The following is a 20,532-nucleotide window of genomic DNA, read 5'->3' on the forward strand; positions in this document are numbered from 1 at the left end:
CATATGGTATGATCCCGATGGGACCAGGGCTGCTCGGCTCTGCCAGTGGACCTGGCCGTGGGCTTCCAGGAGAGCCCGTGCCCTGCACAGTAGGTCGCCCTCTGTCTCGCACAGTGGAAGACCCCACGTGGCCGGTGGGCAGGGCTCCTGGGGAGGGGAAGAGTGAGGACAGAGGAACCCACAAAGAAGACAAGCAGAGGGCACGTGCCAGTGCCACAGACCTAGAGACTTTAATGTCCTGCTGGGGAGTGGCACTGACCAGGCCTTTCTGGATGCTTTAGAATCATGCCTCTTGCTGGCCAGGGGAGGCTCCTGGCTTCCTGGTGCGGTTCCAGACCGCCCCAGCTCAGCAGGAGGGCTGAGACAGAGGGAGGCTGCCATGCAGGGCTGAGCTTCTGCACGCACTGTCCCCCTCGCCTTGGTCATGTGGACACTGCACAGCCATCACGGCCTGGGAGGAATAAGGGTTTCCTGGGAGCCCTGGACCTGGTCAAGGCTGCCCAGGGAGGACCTGCGGCTCAGGCTTCCCGGGACACTGGCCATGCCCTGGACGGACTCTCGCTCTTTCAGTAGCTCTGTGGCTGCGACCTCTACTTCCTCCGGTTCCATCTGACAGGCGTCTACCAGGGCCTGGCTTGTTGCCATGACGAAGCCAGCATCAGCTGCCAAGGTGTCCAGGCCCCCTCGAACCAGAGCCTGCAGGGAGGACAGGGGGCCGGGTGGGGCTGGGCCATGCCCTCCAGGCCAGGCTGTCCCAGGGCTAACCTCAACGCAGCCCCTGCTCCGACCCAGCCCTGTCTCACCTCTTGGATCAGCAGAGCTGTAGCAGGAGCCGGGCGCCTGGGGGTGCTCCCCTCGGAGCTCCTCCTCTGGGGTGCTTCGTCTTGCAGAGACCCTGTCAGGGAGGTCCTCCTCTGCCCGCGCTCTGGGGGATCTGTGCTAGGCTGCTGTTCACAAGTGCACAAAAGCAAAGACCCCAAGAGGAATGCTGGAGCCCACAGGTCCTGTGAAATTCCAGCTTATCTGAGGGAGCCTCAGCCCACACCCACAGAAAAGAGGGACCCAGGAACACCGATCACTGCATGATTGATGGGCAAGTTGCTGCCAGGTCCCACCCCTGCCACAGCTCGGGGTCTCTGTGTGGAGCCCCCTCCCAGGCCTTGGCCCCGTTACCTGGCAGGGGGCAGGAGGTGCCTGGTTGATGGGCATTCCCGGCTGGACCAGCTGCCCATTCAGTTTTCCAGCACAGGGCTTGCTGTGAGGTCCTGTGGGCAAGATGGGGCCAGGACGAGGGGGCTGTGACTCCTGCCAGGAGCCCCCCAGCCCACAGAGCCCACAGAGCCTCAGGGGTTGCAGAGAGCAGTCGTGTCACGGGCCCCCACCAGCTCCAGGCCAGGCAGAACTGCCCCGACTCTCCTGCTTCTGTCCTCGTGGGGTTGGGAGGGGCCGAGCTGTCCGGTGCGTCTGTGGACGCATGTGTGGAAGTGCATGTATGTGGGGGGGCCGGGGGAGGTACCTTTATTGCTGGTGAACCCCAGCATCCTTAGGGCTCCCATTGTCACACAGCAGTCTGGGGGACTGCCAGCCCATCTGCTGTCAGTGTGCCCAGGAGCTGCCCCTCTGGGGTGTCAGAGGGAAGGGGCCTCCCACACTAGGCTGGTGAAGGGGGTGGAGGCAAGTTTCCCAGCAGGCCTCTGGAAGCCCTTCTAATATGCACATGCTACCCTCCCCCACCTCGCTCGGCCATTGGCCGCTTCTCCACCTGCACGAAGAGCGGGCTCTGACAGCTTTCCCATTGCAGGAGCCCAGCTGCTTCCCTCCCAGAATCTAAGAGCAGCACCCTCTGGGAGAAGTCTCAGCTGCTTGGGTGCACAGGGAGGACTGACCCAGGGCCCTGTGGGAGTGGCTGAGGGCTCCTCGTCCGGCAGCCGGTGTCTCCGCCTCTCCCGGGAACTCCCTTTCACAGTGGACGCTGAAATGGAAGCAAGGCCGGGTGAAGCGGAGCAGCCTGCCGGCTCTCCTGAACCCCCGAGGCCACAAACACCCCTCTCCTCGGGAGTCTGCACCCATCAGCACGCAGTGGCTCCAGGGCTGTCACTCGCACCCCGGGGCCCCAGCCAGCCCTGACTCTTGGGAGAGAAGCCAAAGGCATGCCTGCCTCCTTCCCGATCCTTCCTGTGCCCTGGTCATCTTCCCAGACCACCTGCAGCCTCACCGCTGGGCACCCGTCCTGGACAAGCGGCAGCTGTGTCCCTGCTCCAGGGGCTGCGCAGGGCCTAGGCGTTGGGACTGTTGAGAGCCCCACCCCCAGCCCCGATGTGTACCTCGTGCAGCAGAGGCTGAGAACCGTGCTGGGTCTTAGCAGCTCTGGTGGCTGGGACCCCCCTGTATGACCAGGACCCCTAACCTCTGCGATTGTGTGGCCACTGTTGTAACACACATAGCCTATCCCTTCAAAAGCAGCCCAGGCCTGCTGCTGCTGTCTCTCAGTGGAGCCGGCACCATGGTGACCCAAAGCGGGCATGTGGGCTGAACTCAAGGGGTCCCTCTGACTCCAGGGACAGCAGGCAGCTCTGGCCTCAGCCAGCAGCTGCTCGCCTGGCCTCTCCCTGTGTTCCCGTTCCTGACGCCTGGGACTTGGCCTTTCCAGGCTGGGGGACCTCCCAGCAGCCGGCCTCCCGTCCAGAACAGAAGGTCTGCCTGGAGCCAGCTCCCAGCCTGCCTTTCACAGGTCAGCTTTAGCCTGAGACGGGCACCACCCCCAGCACGGTCTTTCTGAACCCCGAATGCAGTAACTGAGCCTTGTTGTCCACAGGTTTTGGGGGTATGTGCTGCAGGACAAAAACCCCAGACCCACACAGCAGGGGGCCAACGACATGAGGCTGCCACCTGCTGGCCAAAGGCATCTCAGCAGCCCAGCTGGCCTCTGGCGTTGAGGTGCGGGCTGGATCCCAAGGGCCACAGAAGATGTCTGACAATATTGGGGTGCTCCTTCCAAGTCAACTTGCAACCCTCGAAATTTGTCCTCCCAGTGCTGTCCCAGTAGTCCTACACTGAGGGCTGGCAGTCGCCACCACTACCTGGAAAACATCTGGTTGTTGCTATGGTTGCTGTTGCCATAGGCAACATTGGCATTGGCGTTGTTGGTATTGGCACGAGCGAGAGGGTTGGTTCTTGCGTCTTGAGGGAAGTCCTCCAAGAAGACAGGCGACTCAAGCTCTTCCATTTCTATCTCAGCAAACTGGAGCGGTCTTTGGTTGGCCATCACCGGGGGCAGGGAGTTGGTCCTTTCCAGGAAGGTGTCCACCTGGCCAAACAGGCCTCCGGTCCTCTAGGGCAAGGAGAACAGTGGTAGGAGAGGACACCAGGGCCAGGGCTGAGAGCAGGGGCTGCACCGGGGCTGTTGCCTGGGAACAAGCCCGCGAGGTTGGAGGAGATCGGACGGGGCAGTGAGAGCAGGAGGGAATCCTGACACCCAGGAAGTCCTTGATCTGATACTCCAGGCTGGATACACCTAAGGGACCCTGCCAGGGACACAGCCATCCAGATGGGGAAATGGATGGAGGGAGCACTGAACGGCAGTGTGCAGAGCCGGCTCCCGGCTCCCCTCTGAGACTAACTTACTATGCATATTAGCATCCCACGCCATCTCTTTGGGCCCCCATTTCCAAGAAGGTTTCCCGAGGTGGCCACGGAGGGCCTTCCAGCTCTGATGTGCTGAGAAACCCCGGACAGAGCCAGGGGATGGAGACTGCAAGCAGGGGGTGCACTTGACCATGGAGGGCCTCGGGCCGTGGCTGGTTGGCTGGGGCTTGTGGGGAGAAGATGGGGAGGGGCCTGGCGGGGGTAGGGTGGGTGGAAGGTGTTCTGTGTTTGGCACCTCGCGGAGGCGGCTTTGTCTCTGACCCCGAGTCCTGGGAGAGGCAGTGGACGGGGACCTCCTCTTCCCCGACGGGCTCCTCTTCCCTGGGGGTTACGGCCTCTCGCTGCCAGGACCACCAGGAGTGGTCGCGGCCCTCACTCACCCGGAAGATCCTCTCCTCCATCGCAGCCTCCACCATGGCTCTCTCCAGCTCCTCCTCGGCGGTCAGGTCTCCTGAGATGGTGCGGCGGATCTCAGGGGCCGCCTCCTCCTCTATGGTCCGCAGCCCAGCCTGGGGATGGCAAAGCAGCCCGGGACCCCTCAGTCCAAGGGAGGAGACTGGACCCACTTCTCATGGCCTCACTCACTTCCCATCCCTGCCCGAGGGGCTCTGCTAAGGGCCCCCGTGCAGGCCCCACTCTCCCTCCTGGCTCCTTCACTGTCCCAGGGTCCTGTGAGGCCACTGGGCTCTGCTCTGGCCTCTCAGACAGTCCACGCCCTGTTGGTCCTCAAGGATTCTTCTCTTGAGCCCCTAGGCAGAGACTTCACAGACCCTTCCCAGGCCACCAGGCTGAGAAATCCTTGTACTCAGTGAGTCCTGCGTTGCGAGTGCCATTAGTGTGTATTTGGGAGCTGATCAACGTTCCTATCACCAGCTGTGGGACGGAGCAACATCGGTGTCCCCGAGGGTTTGCAATGGGAACACAGTGATTTCTGCGCTATTCCTACTCTGGATTTGCCAGGAAGGACACTCCTGGTGAAACCCGGATGAAGTCCGGGCATCAGATGGCAGTCACGTATCTGTGGTCATTTCCTGATTTGGGAGGTTGCAGTGTGGTTGTGCAGGGGAACACCCACGTGCAGGCGGGTGGGTGGAACATCACGTTGTAACTCCTTTCACGCGGTCCAGAAAAGTGCGCGGCTTGTGAAAGGACAAAGAGCTCCGGCATCAGAAGAGCAGTTGACGTCAATGTAAATTGTTAAAAGTAAAAGTAAATTGAGGGGCCGGTGCTGTGGCAAAGTGGGCTAAGCCTCCGCCTGCAGTGCCAGCATCCCATTTGGCACCGGTTCGAGACCCGGCTGCTCCACTTCCGATCCAGCTCTCTGCTATGGCCTGGGAAAGCAGCATAGGATGGCCTAAGTCCTTAGGCTCCTGCACCACGTGGGAGACCTGGAAGAAGCTCCTGGCTCCTGGCTTCAGATTGGCACAGCTCCAGAGATTGCGGCCAATTGGGGAGTGAACCAGTAGATGGAAGACACTTCCCTCCCTCCCCCCACCCTCTGTAACTCTACCTCTCAAGTAAATAAACCTTAAAAAAAGTTGAAGTCAATGTTTAGACACGTGGTCCAAATGCAAGTCCACTTTTCAGCTTACAAATTGTGTGCTTACCAGTGAACGTGAAAAATAGAAATAAAAAAAAAAAAACTGGTGAGATTAAAACAAAGTTCTGAAGTTTTCTTTCCACACTCAAAGGAGTGTTTTAAGCAGTGCCTGGGGGGATCTCCCTTCTTTGGAGACCACCGCTCTTATCTAACTTGTCTCTCCTTTGCACGAATCCTACTGTCTGTGGTCCCACCTGCTGGACACAAGGGGCTCTGGTTCTTCTCTTGCATCTGAGCCCCTTCCACCGGGGGCCATTCAGAACTGCCCCCACCCCTTTCCTCGCTCCTGGGGGCTCTCTTCTGCCCTCTATGCCTCCTCCCCGGGCCCTCAAGGTCACAGACAGGAAACTAGAGGCGGGAGAACTGGCTCACTGCAGGGAGGGGGAGTCCCTTGGACTTGACCTGGATTGGGCTCACCTGGATCTGCACGGTGTCCTTCTTGGGCCGATACCCATAATATTCCTCCTGGCGCTTCATGAACTTCCGGAAGTGCTCCTGGATGAGGAATGTGGCGTAGAACTTCCCCACGGTCACCTCGTCATCTGCAGAGCAGCCAACAAGAAACGTCCTGAGGACCAACGGGACTCTGACGCTGGATTCAGGGTAGGAGCCAGGTGGTGCTGGGCCCAGCCCCCAGGCCGTCCCTTGTCTTCCAACGTGGTCAGCGGGCACTTTCCACCCTGAGGCTGGGGGAGGCCCTGCTGGATGCCCACATGGTCTACCTAAGGTGTTTACAGAGGGTTGGAGCTATTCCCAGAATCCCATGCAGCTCCTTGCCCGCCTCCGTGATGGCTCCTGGACCCTGGTCTCCCAGAGCAGCACCTGCCTCCTATGGGAGGGATGACCTGGTCCAGTAGCTTCATGCTGGTTCTCTTCCAGATCTTCTTGATGATGGCCCTCAGCTCCTCGTTGGCCTGCTCGAAGTTACCTGGGGCAGGGGAAAGCGAGAGCAGCCTCAGAGTCATCGGGCCGAGCCGCCTGCCCCGGCACGGGCTGAACCTCTCTCAGAGCCAGCCACACACTCAGCAGGCACCAGCTGAGTTTTCTTTCGCAACACCTGCTGGGCTGAGCACTGGAAACGGGGGGAAAGACCTCACTGCCTCTCCGAGGCAGCCTGGCCCTCAGATCACGCACTTCTTCCCCCTGTACTTACTCCGGGGCTCAGAGGGGCGGGCTTTGGAGGCTGTCACACCTGCTCTCCTCCCCCAAACCTTCAACTCCCTGCGCCCAGTATTCCTCCACAGCCTTCCTGCAGCTCCCTACCCCATCCTCCTCCCCCTCCCCTCCAAGGATGGCCTGAGTCCAACACGGAGAGCTTACCCTGACTCCGCCCCCTTGCTCTCACCACAAGACCTGCAGGCTTAGCCCATCAGCTTGCCCACTGCCCCCTGCGTCCTCTGCTCCCGCCGAGAACCAACCGCAGGGCACCCCACCCCTCGCTGACCACAGATACAGTGGGAGGAGCTGGGGGCAGCTCTCTTGCCCTGCAGAGAATTCTCAGGCTCTCTCTGAGCCACGAGGGATGCGAGGACTCTGGCCACAGCCTGGGGTCCTGCCTCTGTATCTTTCTTGCTCTTGGTTCCAGCCTTTAGCTCTGCGGACCTGGCAGAGGCTGGGCCGGAAAACATCCCCTGGGACAAGGGAGTGTGCCCCCTCCCCGGGAAGGCCCTCACCTTCTGTCTTGATCTTGAGGGCCGTGCGCACCAGGGCAAAGAGCGTGGCATTGAAGGTGACCGTGCCGTCACTGTTCAGGGGCATGTTCATGCCCACCAGGCGCTGTGGGGGAGACGGGGGCTTGCTGTTGGGCTGTGACCCGGCCTGGGCGGATGGGTGCAGGCTGACCAGGACACCCTGCATGAGGAGCTGGAGTGATGAGGCTCTGGGGACTCAGGGAGGCACTTGGCTCCCCAGGGTATCACTGCTCTAAAGTGACTTACCCAGCAGGCTGCCCTGCCCAGGGCACCGGCCCCTCCTCCTCCCCCAGGACCACGCCTCCCCAGCTGCCCACTCACCTTACAGGCCACCCGGTGTGGACAGAACTTCCCGAAGCCCAGAGGGGGCTGGATCCTTCTCAGCAGGGTCACCACGTCCAGGTGCTTGATTCGCCCCCTGCAGGAGGACACAGAGACTTGGACACGGGGCAGTGCCACCCAGACCTGCGGCCCTGCTCCAAGGCTGGGCGAAGGGGCAGGGAGCTGGGGACAGGGAACAACACGCCCTGTCCACCCAGCCATCTGGGTGCTGGAAGCCCAGCTGCCTTTCCAAAGAAGCCGCAGTGTGGGGGCTCCCCACCAGAAATGGGGTGCCCTCAGATGGAGGAATCTGTAGGCCTGGAATCTGGGGCTCCCTCTTCCCCATGGCTAGACCTCCCTTAGGTTGTGGCCATTCTGGTAGGGGGCTCTGAGGCTGTGCTAACAGGAGTAGAGGGTATGGATCAAGGGAGGTGGAAGCCCCCTTCCAGAGCTGGGCCAGGGCCGGAAACCACAGAGCTGAGCGACCCGGCAGGTCAGAGGGGCAGGCGTGGGTCCTTGGGGACAAGCAGCTTGGGAAGGTCCGGACGACTTCCTCTTTTCTCTGAAAGGGATGAAGCATTTCCTGGGGGAGGCAGGCCGGGGACACAGGTGCCAAGGGCACTGGGAAGATGTGCTGGACCTCGGCATCATCCCTGTCCAGCTGTGTGACCTAAGGCAGCTTATTCCACCTCTCTGAGCCTGGGTTTCCCTCTCCAGGGGACTGAGAACGTAGGAGGTGGTTGTAAGGATGAAATGACAGGATACCGGTGGTGCTAGCTAAGCACAGGGCCTGGCACCCAGGACCCCGTCCCCGAATGTGGCCTACTCCCCTTTCTAGGAAGAATGCGAGGGAGCCAGCTTTAACGTGCAGGCGTCTGCCCGGAGGATCGGGTTCATGGCAATGCAGATGGTGCCTGGGACTCTGCATTTTCCACAAGCGCAGCTCTTGTAGCCCACAGTGTCTGGTCAGGTACTGGGTTGCCCACTCCCAGGAGTGTCCAAGCAGAAGCTGGCTACCATTTCCCAAGGAAGTCAGGGGTCTTTCTGCCCTGAGGCTCTAAGTCTCTGACTGGGGGGAGGGGGCTTGGACAGAGGAAGGGAGGGGACAGTGGCTCCCTAAGGGAGAGTAGGACAGGGGTTAGGACACAGCGGTGACGGTTTGGGGAGGGCTCAGCACAGAGCCTTGAGGCTGTACTCACTTGGCCTCTGGGTCATACTCTGCCCAGATGGCCTTGAACTCGTCCAGGTGGTGAGGGCCCAGGATGGACCAGTCGCGTGTCAGGTAGTCAAAGTTGTCCATGATGACAGCCACGAAGAGGTTGATGATCTGCAGGTGGAGAAGCGTGGCAGGAAGGCAGGCGACACAGGGACAGGATGGGGGTGCGGGAGCGGTGCCCTGGGAGTGGGGCCAGAGCCTCTCCTTCTCTGGGGTCTACATTCCAGTTCTTCATGACCCCGTTCCCAGTGCAGGCAGCGCTGCGCCAAGCCCCCATGCTCACACACAGGCAGGGCCCTCCGCCCGGTGCAGCTGCAGGGTTTCATCCCACCTCAAGCATCTCACGGGAAGCTGCTCGAGTCTCTGCCTCCCACCCAACTCCAGCTAGAAAGGGGCTCCCCCCTCCTTGGGCCCCCTGGTCCATGCCCCGTTCTTGTGTTTGCCTTGCCTCCCAACACCGGGCACCCCTTAGGATTGCAAGGTTTGCTCATACACAGATTCCCCTTGCACCCCACGAGTTCCTGCAGGCCAGGACTGGGTCATGTTCCTCTTTGCATCCCCCACACCCAGCCCAGGGCCTGGCATGCCTCGGACACTCAGACCGTGGTTTTGAGCAAATATAAGAAAGAAAAAAGAGTGAAGGAGTGAGGGTCCACTGGATGCCTTCCTGGGCAAAGACAGCTGCCCTGGAGTCTACAAGACCTGGGCTATGTCACTAACCGCACTGAGGACCCCTTCTGGTACCCCAGTGCCAGAGTCCCAGCCTCCTCCTTGTCTTCTGTGGTCTGCCTAGGTGATGCGGCTTTGTAGGAAGCCCCTGCCCACTTAGGACGGAGCCTCATACAGCTCCTCTGATCACTGTCACTGACTGCTAATCAAATACAGGGAGGCAGACGGGAAACTTTTCGCAATCTCCCTGGAGCATGAAAAAGCACCCACAAAGCACAGCTGCACCCGGGATGAGCAGAACGAGGGGCAATCTAACCAGAATCTCCCGCGTTCCTGGGACACAGCCGGCGGCGGAGAGAAGGCAGGCTCCTCCCCAGGCGGCAGGCCCCCCACCCCCACCCCGGCTTCTCACCAGGAAGGCGCAGAGCATGTAGAAGCTGATGAAGTAGTAGTAGGCGAAGTTGGTGCCACACGTGTACTCCTCGCCCGGGGCGTAGTCTGACTCTGGGTCGCACAACTTCCCGTAGCTGCAGGCCAGCAGGATCTCTTGCCACGCCTCCCCTGTCGCACACCTGCAAGAGACAGGCTCCAGTCTGCTCCGGCTGGGCCCTACAGGAGGCCAGCGGGGCAGTGGTAGGGCGTGGGCCACAGGCAGCCGGAGGCAGGAGGAGAGAGGTCAGATGGCCAAGTTCACCGTGAAGCTTGGCCTCAGTTTCCCCTTTGCACTGCAGCCCCACTGCTCCGTCCCCACAGGTGCTACACGTAGGAGCTGACTTATAGCCAAGGGGCTGGTTGGCCGGAGGGGAAAAATCCATCCATGGAGGGAACAGCAAGAGAAAGCCCTGTGCTGTCCCAGGTGAGGCAGGGTCGGGGGGCCCCGAGGCCACCTCGGGAGGGACACTTGACCCCTGTCCTGCTGCAGGGGTCCAGGTTGGAGGGATAAGTGGCCGCAGGGGCCCAGAGCAGAGTGAGGAAGTGGGGCCCCGGCTCAGGAACACTTAAAGCCTTTGAGACGGTGACAGCTGAGCGGTAAGCCGAGCAGGGACCCCTCCGGGCCCAGGCCCTGCGTGCAGGGGACGCGGGGCGTGCGGCTCTTGCCTGAAGAGCAGCAGCACGGCCTGCGGGAAGGTCTGGAAGTTGTTGTTGCGGTTGATCTGGGTCCCGTCCACCAGGGCGATCTTTCCAAACATCTGTGAGGCACAAAGCACCCTGGCGCTGTGACCTGGACAAAAGCAGCCCCTGGGCGCCCCTCCTGTGGCCCTCTCCCGCCTGCTCCGCCCCCCCACCTCCCTTCAGCCCTACCTCCCCAGAACCTCCCCCGCCTTTCCGGCCACATCAGCCGTGGAGGCAGACACCCGGGATTCGCGTCTGGGGTGTGGGAAGTTCTTGAGTTTCTGTGCGTGCAGCACAGCCGTGTTCCCAGGAGCAAGCAGGCCACCAGTGTCAGGACTCTCAGACGGGAGTGGATCCAGGCCACCCAGCCCCTCCCGCCCCCACTCACCTGCATGCCGATGACGGCGTAGATGAAGAACAGCATGACGATGAGCAGGGCCACGTAGGGCAGGGCCTGTGGGGTCAGGAGGCGGCGTCAGCGCCAAGGCTCCACCCAGCGGCCCCCCTTCAGTTCGCCAGGGTCCTCTCCCCTGCCCTGGTCCCCAGGGAGCCACCCCCAGGAGGAGGAGGATGGTCCCGGGGGCCTGTGTGTGCAGAGTCCGCGCCGGCCAGCACCTGGAAGGACTTGATGAACGTCCACAGCAGCGTGCGCACGCCCTCGGCCCGACTCAGCAGCTTGATCAGCCTCATGACCCGGAACAGGCGGAAGAAGGCACTGGAGATGCGGGCGCTCTCGTCTGGGTCCTGCGGGGCGGCAGCCCCAGAGGTCAGTCTGGGGGCGTTCCTCCGGGGGGCAGGGGCAGGGCGGGCAAGGCGCCTTGTGCGTGGGGGCGTGTCGGTTGGCAGGAGGACGGCCCCAGCCGTCCACTAGCTCTGGGCCATCCTTGGGGTGAGCGCTCGGGGGCTGATCAGCTGGGAGCCGGGGTGGACGTGGGGCACCAAGCCGTGCGCTGAGCCCATGCTCGGGGCAGCAGCAGGGATTCCGCGGGGGGTGAGGCCGCTGCCAGCCTCTCTGGGGCCTCCTGCTCTTCTCACTTCCCCCTCAAACTGCCACTGAGCTGAGGACCCTGGTGGCTCCCCTCCTGGTGTCCTCCCAATGCAAAAGTTCCAAAAGCTTGGCTGCTCTGTTGCCATAAATTCAACATGGCTGCCCCCTCCGCCCTCCCTACCCTCGCCCCAGCCAGACAAGCCTCTGCCCTGGAAGAGCCAGCCCTGCCTGCTCTGCTCCCAGTGTCCCCGATGAGCAGTCACTAAAGTCCAGCGCCCACAGTCGCAGCCCTGTGTGTTCCCATCTGCGCACAGGGTGCCCAAGAGGACTCTCCCTTCCCAGGGCTCCAGGAAGCCGCTGCGTCCATGCACGCTTGACCACAGTGCCCCCGCCACCCTAAGCTGGGGCCCGCAGGCAGCCTGCCCCAGGGAAGGAGCCCTGCGTGCAAGCAGGTGCACCCCATGCAGTTGCGCAGCTGCAGGGCGGGGCGCTGGCAGCCTCATGCAGCTCGGAATTACAACGTTCCCGCAGCCGCCACCCAGGCAATACAGTCCCCCGCTGGAGGCCAGGAAAGTCTGTGGAGAAAAGAGACGAGGGGAGGGGAGGGGAGAGGGCAGAGGAGGAGGGACACGAGGGAGGGAGGTGAAGAGAAGTGTCAGAAGGGACGGACGCGGACGAGTTAGAGAGAGAAAAAGACAGAGAGGCAGGTGCCGGCCCCACGTGGTTGCAGTCGGGGGCAGGGGTGGGTGGGAGTGAGGACGGACGGACGAAGCTCTGTGGGGGCAGTGAGGCGGGAGGCTGGGGCAAGGGAGCCGGGAGGGGGTGGGGACTGGACGCGGACAGGCCCCTCTCAGCTCCACGATGCATCTACAGGGCACAAGGGCTCGGGTCCTCCCTGTGTCTGGGTTGTGTGATGCTGGGGACGCCCCTGACAGGTGCAGCGCTTGTCACCGCAAGTGGATTCAAGCCCCTGTCACCTGGAGGCCAGGTTGAGGCCCCGAGGGAAGGGCCACCTTCCAGGCACAGAGCTCCTCTGGGGACGCGGACCTCGCTACAGCAGAGGTCAAGGCGCACCTGTAGGGGTCGGGCTCTTAAAGAGCAGGTGGCTGCGTGTGTGGGAGCCACAGGTTTCGCTGCTCATTCCATCTCTCCCTTGGGCTCCGTTTTATAAGAAGCCCTCGTTCCAAAGCCCTGGGCCAAGTCACTGCCCTGGCTTCCCGTTACTGCGGGCAGAGTTACTGTCTTCCCATTACTGTGCCCCGTCTGCCTCAGCAGCTTTTCTCTGGACCACTGCTCTCAGTCCTGACTGTGTGTGGGTCACAGGCAGACCATTAAAAACATACGTGTCACCCAGGCCAGTTAAGTCGGCGCCTAAGGGAGGGGGGCTTTGGATGCACCCCCGCTGACTGTCACACACAACAGGAGGACAAGCAGGTCTCAGACCCCTGCTGTCCACGGGTCAGCTGCTGGCCACTCACCAGCCACATTTCCAGTGCCCACAGACACATGGCTAGAGGCAACCACACTGGATGGGGCATGTCTATCATTCCAGAACGTTCTAACCGACACACTGCCATAGACCTTTCCCTGGTGTGTGCATTAGGAAGGAAAATCAATCTCAACATGACTCCAAGCAAGTGTTACTGGTAAGGGACGTCGGCTGGCCCCAGAAACCAGATAGTGGCTACTGACACCCTCTCGTCTTCACCACCCAAAACCCGCCGTGGTTTATCCAGGCCTCCCCTCCGCAGACCTCAGACTTCAAGAAGCAGCGACACCTAATGTGGGCTGCTTGCTGTGTGGTTGAGAATTCGCTCCTCCGTGCTATGTGAAGTGCTGCTCTCAGATCATGGGCCCCGAGGGAGGCTCTCTTCCCAGCAACAACAGTGTGGACGGACATAGATGGCACACACATGCACATACAGGCACACACATGTGTACATGTGCACACACATCTACACACTCACGCACACACATGCACTCATATACACATGTTCACACCCATACACACAGATGCACACACATGTGTGCACACAGACACATGCACACTTGCAGACACATATACACACAAGCATGCACACACAGAAGACACACAGGCACTCAAACACATGTACATATGCATTACACAAATGCACAAATGCACACACACCTACACATCCACACACACAGGCACACACTTACACAGATGCACACAGACACAGGCATACAGGCACACACACAGATGCACACACACAGACACAGGCATCCAGGCATACACACTCATGTCCTGAGGGCTTTTTTGTCCAGAGAGCGCTCTACTCCTCACAGGCCCTGAGCTGCCTGTCCCTGTCTGATCTGAGCACGGGGGTGGCAGGGAGGAAGGTGCACATGGTTCCAGACCCCAGCCCACGGTCCAGCTGGCTGGCCGGCAGCCAAGTCCCCAGAGGATGCCACTCCCCTCCAGGGCTCGGCCTGTAGGACCCTCAGCCCAGGCCCCTCCTCAGACTCCAGACTCATCCCCCACTGCTGCCCTCATCCCCGTCCCCAGGCGCCCCCAGTGCTGATTCCCTGCTCCCACCCCCACACATCAAAAGGCTCGCCCCATGATCGGTGCGGCCCAAAGTCCTTTTCACCGAGTGGTCGGAGGTTGCCCTACATACACGTGAGTCCCTGGGCTGGGGAGCTCGTGGCCCACCTGGGTCCCCGTGGCCAGGTCAGCCAGTCCCCTGGCCGTGGCTAGGGTCGCCCTTCTCCTCCCAGCCCTGCCTCCCTCTTGGCCCCAGGACGCCGCCCACTGCTGGCACTTGCCCAGAGGGAAGCTGTTGCTGCATTTCAGCCTCCGGCTCTTGGAGGCCCCTCCCTGGCCCTCCCCGGCCCCTCCTCCAGCCTGCAGCCCCCCTCCGGCCTGGACCTCACCCCACCCTCCCGCTCGCAGCACAGACCCCGCCTCTGCTTCCCTGGCTCCCCTCAAGCTGAGTGTCTCTGTCCAGCTCGTGGGGACATTCGCCATCCTGTCAGCTCAACCTTCGAAACAGACCCAGAAGGAGACCCCTCCCACTGCGCCCACTCTGGCCGCCGTCACCTCCCACGGCCTCCCGCTGCTCCCCAGGAGCACGGCGCACGGCGCACGGCACATGGCACACGGCAGCCAGGGAGGCCCCGTTACAGCCGAAGCCTCACCGTGCTTAAACCCTCCAAAGGCTCTCGGCTCTCTCAGAATAAAACCTTGACTTTTCAATATCATAACCATGGCCTTCAAGGGACTGATGAGCTGACCTCTGCCTTCTCCCCCCGACCTCATCTCCTGCTCCTGCCGCAGGGCCTTTGCACACACGCTGTCTCCTGTACCTGTACGGCCCCCTCCCTTGCCACTGCTTCAAAGCCAGCTCGTTCCAGTCTCCCCTTTCTCTTCCACTCCGATTCCTTCACTGCCTTCAGTTTCTCCCTGACATGTACTTGTCACCCCTGTTACATTATCGGTGTTCATTGTTGGTTTTCCCCACCTCACTGTGGTATCGCTAGCACCAAGGACCACTCTTGTAACTGGGTCCCTATTTCCGCTCATTCTCACTTCCTGCCCCTCATCCCCGGGTTAACTTCTTAGAAGTGGGCGCTAATCCTTTGCCCTGGTCCTGGCAGAGAGCACTGGCTCCACCAGGCCTTCCATCCTGGCCGCACCCTCCCACTCACATGCCCACCACCCCCTGCCTGCCACGGCCTCTGCCGGCAGCCAAGTCCTCTCTGCTCCCCAGGACAGTGGCAGGTGGCGGGCAGAGACCACAGCTACGCCCTGTGGCACACCCGTGGGCACCCCTCGAGGATCTGTAGACGGAGCAAGTGCTCCCCCCACCAGCCCAGCGAGACTCCACCCCCTGATACTCACGTCGATCTCGCTGAGGATGACGTCAATGATGCTGCCGATGACGATCAGGAAGTCGAACACATTCCAGGGGTCTCCGAAATAGCCCTAGGAAGGGAAGAGACGGGGGAGCCATGGGTGAGCCTGGGGAGGCCAGCAGAGCCCAGGGTCCCACTGGGGGTGACGCAGATCTGTGGGACCAGGTGCGGGGTGCGGGTGCCCAGGGCTGCACTTCCCGCTGGTGCGACCACGGCCCTTCCTCCTGAGCATAAGGTAGAAGGCTGGGGGAGGGTGCTGGACATTCAGGATTGGGGTCTCTGGATCCCCACTGAATGCCCTGCCCAGAAACTGATCACACAGAATTGACAGGCAGTGAGAACTGAGGGAATGGCCTTGGAAGAAACAGGGAAAGATGCCCCACCCCGGCCCAAGCCTGTTCTTCAGCAGATTCAAGGAAGCTGGGGACTGGGTGCAAGGCAGGTGCAAAGAAGCCGGCAGGGACGAGGTGCCGGTCACCTCTTTGACCTCAGTCCGTCTGGCACCTGCCCTGCCTGTGCAGGTGGATATGGTGAGCAGGTTGGGAGCAGAGGAACTGCAGGAGGAGGGGATGCAGGGGGATGGCCTGTGGCAGCGCTCACCCTGGCCTTGAACGCCAAGAGCTTGAGGATCATCTCCAGTGTGAAGATGATGGTGAAGGCCACGTTGAGGATGTCTGAGATGTGGTTCATCTCCTCCGACTGGTGGTAGTGCTGTGGAGGGGAAGTGGGAGGGAGTGCCTGCCTCATCCGTCCTGCACACGGCCTTCCCAGAGCCCCTCCTCTCCCTGGATGACCCCAACCCTGCCAGGAAACCAGGGGCTTCTTAGCAAATCCTATGGTACCCCCGGCCCCCCAGCACCACCACAAGAGGGGCAGTGAGAGGAGGGGGAGATGAGTTGTGCCCCCATTCCAAGTCCCGCTGGGGAGCTTCTTTTTTTTCGTTCTTTCGTTCTTTTTTTTTTTTTTTTTAAGCTTTGAAAGGCTTTGTGTGATCAGCCTTTCTCCTCCTTCCTTCCTTCTTTTCCTTCTTTCTTTTAGATTTATTTATTTTTATTTTCAAGAGTTACAGAGAGGGAGAGACAAAGAGATCATCCATCCGCTGCTTCACTCCCTTAAATGGCCGCAACAGCTGGAGCTGGGCTGATCTGAAGCCAGGAGCCAGGAGCTTCTTCTGTGTCTCTCATGAGGGTGCAGGGGCCCCAGCAGTTGGGCTATTCTATGCTGCTTTCCCAGGCCATTGGCAGCGAGCTGGGTCGGAAGTAGATGGGATGCTGGCGTTGCAGGCCGTGGCGTAACGTGCTCTGCCACAGCGCCCCCCCCCCGGGGGGGGTATCTAAGCACAGGGATGCCAGGCCAGAGCTCACTGACAGATCTGCTTTGGGACGTTCAGGATGGGTGGTTCCCCAGCAGGGCCACGGCAGGTCTCAGCTAGTCATCTGGGCACAGGGTGGGGAGAGAAGACCCCAGCTTCTGTGGTTGGTGGCATCATGGAGCTCACCAAGCCCACCCCGTCTACCTGCTGCCCCCCGTGCCGGGAGGCAGTAAAGGCAATGACCTGGACCCCCGGGCCTGCTGCTGGGGTCCTCCTTAAACGGCATCCCCATACACTTTCCTGGGGTTTCTCACACTCTTGTCAGAAGGTTGATACAAGGCCTGCCTCCTCCACACCCCGCCCCCCCAGGCTGTTCAGAAGGGGCTGGTGGCTGCTGCTTTCTGTTGCCTGACTCAGCCCAAGACAAGCCATCGTCATCATCCCGGGTACAGTCTGGGCCCACTGGCTCCGCCATGCTCTCCCCATCTCCTTGTGACCTGGACAGTGTGGTCTTGTGGTTGGGCGTGTCTTGGACTCCAAGGGGGCAGGGCAGCTAGCCATACGAGTCCGTCTCTACAGGCTCAAGGGGTCAGGTGCTTACTTAAAGCATGATCATGATGCTGCCCATGAAGATACTGTCTACAGAGGACGCACAGCTCCTACGAGAGACACCTGGACTGGGAATCCGTTAAACCCAGGTTTCTTGGGACCAGAGCCAAGGTCCCAACCAACTCAGTCATCCAGACTTGCACCAACAGAAGAAAATCGGACAGCACGTTCTTCCTCCCCCTAGGGAGGAGAGTTCCCACCCTACCTGTGTGCTTGAACTGACTCCTTAATAAACCCGAGTGCCCGGCGCAGAGCAGGTGCCGGGAAATGGCTGCCAGGGAGAACCGGGGAGTCCTCGAGCCCGGAACCCCTTACCTGCATGCCCAGGCAGATGGTGTTGAGCATGATGAGGGCGAACATCAGGTATTCAAAGTAGGAGGAGGTGACGACGTACCACACCTGGTACTGGTATGGGTTCTTGGGGATGTAGCACCGAAGTGGGCGGGCCTTCAGGGCATACTGCACACACTGGCGCTGGGGTACAACGTGATAGGACAGGTCAGCACCGTGAGGCCCCGCCCACACCCACTGCAGGCCAGGAGCCTGTGGCTCAGGGACCCCAGGAGCTGTATGGAGAAAGAACCCCTCTGTGCCCCAAGTCCTCTTGAGTTACCCACGGCTCTGGCCTCGCCCAGGGGCTCTGAAGGGCCTCCTCTCTGTGGGCACCACGGGGCTTCCGTGAGAACACTGCCCACTCCCCAGCTGTTTCCGGTTGGAGAGAGGAGAGAGGGCAGGTGTGAGGGCCGGCAGGAGGCTCCCACCCCAGCGCCAGCAGGCGGCCCGGGCACCTGGTTCTTGTCCAGCTCGCAGTTCTTGTACTCTGTCTCCCCCTGCTCCTGGAAGGTGACGATGACAAAGCCCACAAAGATGTTCATCATGAAGAAGGCAATGAGGATGATGTAGATGATGAAGAAGATGGCCATCTCCACTCGGTTGTTGTAAACGGGGCCCATGTCCTCCTCGTTGGAGTCTATGGCCCTGTACAGCAGCCTGGGGCGGGCAGAGCAGGGAGGACAGGCCGGCAGGGCGGTCGGGTGACGGGAGAGAGGTTGACGGATCCTAGGAGGGCCCTGCCTTTCCACGGGGTCCCCTGGCCGGCCCCACCCAGTCAGTGGTTTCCTTGTGGGCAGAGAGGCGCTCACACACTGGTGCCCCAAGGACATTTGTCAGAGCCCTGGTCAGGCTCACTTTGGAGTGACCAGGGACCACTCCGGTCCTACACACCACGAGCGAGCTGGAGGGGTCCGCGGGGCCCCTGGTTCGGGGCTGCCGAGGGGCCAGCTGGCTCCCTGGCTCAGCCCTGCCCCAGGCTCACTCACTGGGGCCATCCCTCGAAGGTGGACACCGTGAAGAGCGACATCATGGCCGACAGCACGTTGTCAAAGTGGAAGTCATTGTGTATCCACTGGCGGGGGCGCAGCTCCATCTGCGTGGGGTCCCCGTCCTTGTACACATAGTAGTAGCCCCTGGTGGGGGGATGGGACAGTCACTGCACAGAGACCCCCACCCCCCACAGCCTCTAGGCCCTGGGCAGGGGGGTGCAGAGGAAGTGACCAGAGGGGACTCCACTGGGCAACTCCCTCCCCCCAGCGGCGTCTGTGAACCTCCCTGGGGTGGGACCCCTCCCCCCACGTGACGGCTGCGCCAGGTGGCCCCTCCCATGGTGCACTGGGCCAGCAGAGCCTGCTGCACCTGCACTCCTCTTCTGTCATCTTGGATAGGTCGTTGCAGCTGAAGAACTTGCCCTGCACCAGGAGAGGGAGACAGCTGTCACGGACAGGGGACAGCGGAGTGGTCCAGGCGCGGCAGCCGGGAGAAGGCGAGGCAGCGCCTGCAAGGAGCCCGACTCTTCCTCCCGGAGGCATGGCCTCGCCCCACGGGCAGGGCCCAGAATCCTCTCTTCCCTTCACCACCAAGTACTCCCAGGGCTGCTCCACAGCTTTCCAGGCTGAGCACCCCAGGGCCTTTGCCCGGCATTTGCTGAGTGCCCAGCTGAGCTGGGGGAACGTGTGGACATCCTGGACCTGCGCCTCCGGGCCCGCACCACAGTGCCAGGAAGCCCTCACGGTCTCCCCACTACAACAGGGCAAGGCAGGACCAGCAGGAGTCCCCTCTGAGGCCTGTGGGAGCCCACCCTGCCTGCGTCCCCCCACAGCCTGTGTCCTGCCCTCAGGGAGGGCCTTGCTGGGTTTGTGACCCCTTAGCCCCAGCAAGGACCCTGGTCCATGCGTAGAGAAAATGCTCCAGTCTTATGTGCTTGTTGAGTGAATGAACGATTGTAAGAGGAGGCCATTGCCTGTCTAGACTAACTGAGGTTACACACACACACGACTTTGGAAGACGGTGCTTTGGGTCATGACAGGAGGCATCTGCACGTCGGTGGTCCTTAAGCATGACCCTGTGCCCTGCAGATGATCTGACAGCAGAGTCCCGGGAGTCAGGGCTCTGTGGGAGGGGCCACCCTTGCAGGGCCGATCCCTAGACAGCCATGCTCTCCCAGGAGAGTGGGAGCGGAGAGGGACAACGTCACACATCCCAGCAGGAACCCGGGCAACGGCAGGGCACGGGTCTGGGGTGCACGCGATTTGGTCAGGAGGGTGTGGGTGAGGTGGGAGGAGGGAGGGGTGGCTTCCAGACCCACGGGAGGGAGTGGACAGCAAAGCCAGCCACTGTCATCACCCAGGACCCGGGTCTTGTGCCACCTGGGCATTGAGACTGAGCAGTCAGGAACCTCAGTTTTCACAGCCCGGGGCTCCCTTTGCTTGCGGGAGGCCCTCACAGAGGCCTGAGAGCTGGCCCAGGACCGGGGGGGTACTGGGGGCGGTGCTGAGCCTCACCTTGAAGAGCTGGACACCAATGCAGGCGAACATGAACTGCAGGAGCGTGGTGACCAGGACGATGTTCCCGATGGTGCGGATGGCCACGAACACGCACTGGACCACGTGCTGGGGACAGAGAGGTCCGTGCGGCCGGGTCTGCGCCAGCTGCAGCCCCACTAGCCCAGCCCAGGGAATGCCCGAGGGCAAGACTTGCTGGCTCCCAGCGAGCAGGAGGCAAGCGGGCAGCCTGGTTGCCCACCTCATCCTGTCCCGGCCTCATCCCTCTCCCCCAGCCACGCTGGGGCCGCCGGGGCTCAGGGGTCTGGGCTCTGAGCCTCGCAGCCTCCCCTGCCCCTCCCGGGGCCCCGCCCAGGCCCCCTCTCACCTTCAACCCTTTGGCTCTGTTGATGGCTCGCAGGGGCCGGAGCACCCTTAGCACTCTCAGGATCTTTACCACGGAGATGGTGCTGGACCTGGGAGGTCACAGGGGCACAGGGCTGGGGGCAGCCGCTCCAGACAGACAGGTCTCCCCCCAACCCCCGGGGGCCCACAGCGGCCTGCTGCCACAGCTCTCTGCACCCCCAGGGTAAAGCGCCCCCTAGTGGGTGATGCAGCAGAACGCTTCTGCTATGGGGGCAGTCTGAAGGCAGGCAGCTGGGTGCCTGCCACCTCC

The 20,532-nt window shown here is 61.6% G+C and overlaps 1 protein-coding gene across 1 annotated transcript in view; it reads right to left on the minus strand.

Moving 5' to 3' along the window:
- Positions 1–207: 207 nt before the first annotated feature.
- CACNA1S (calcium voltage-gated channel subunit alpha1 S) overlaps positions 208–20,532 on the minus strand; it is a gene marked incomplete at its 5' end in the record, with an annotated part of 58,405 nt that continues 38,080 nt past the window's right edge. Inside the window, 24 exon segments of the mRNA NM_001101720.1 lie at positions 208–696; positions 804–947; positions 1,174–1,265; positions 1,887–1,972; positions 3,081–3,331; positions 4,026–4,154; positions 5,663–5,787; positions 6,072–6,173; positions 6,919–7,021; positions 7,258–7,354; positions 8,457–8,584; positions 9,555–9,714; positions 10,241–10,332; positions 10,644–10,709; positions 10,871–10,999; positions 11,762–11,818; positions 15,106–15,189; positions 15,720–15,830; positions 17,356–17,514; positions 17,829–18,030; positions 18,360–18,506; positions 18,733–18,785; positions 19,878–19,985; positions 20,245–20,332. Coding sequence (NP_001095190.1) covers positions 445–696; positions 804–947; positions 1,174–1,265; positions 1,887–1,972; positions 3,081–3,331; positions 4,026–4,154; positions 5,663–5,787; positions 6,072–6,173; positions 6,919–7,021; positions 7,258–7,354; positions 8,457–8,584; positions 9,555–9,714; positions 10,241–10,332; positions 10,644–10,709; positions 10,871–10,999; positions 11,762–11,818; positions 15,106–15,189; positions 15,720–15,830; positions 17,356–17,514; positions 17,829–18,030; positions 18,360–18,506; positions 18,733–18,785; positions 19,878–19,985; positions 20,245–20,332 — 2,965 coding nt within the window. The 3' untranslated portion in view covers positions 208–444.

Source organism: Oryctolagus cuniculus, chromosome 13 (genome assembly GCF_051225735.1).
Source record: "Oryctolagus cuniculus isolate XC-2025 breed Fujian yellow rabbit chromosome 13, ASM5122573v1, whole genome shotgun sequence".
NCBI classification, from domain to species: Eukaryota; Metazoa; Chordata; class Mammalia; order Lagomorpha; family Leporidae; genus Oryctolagus; species Oryctolagus cuniculus.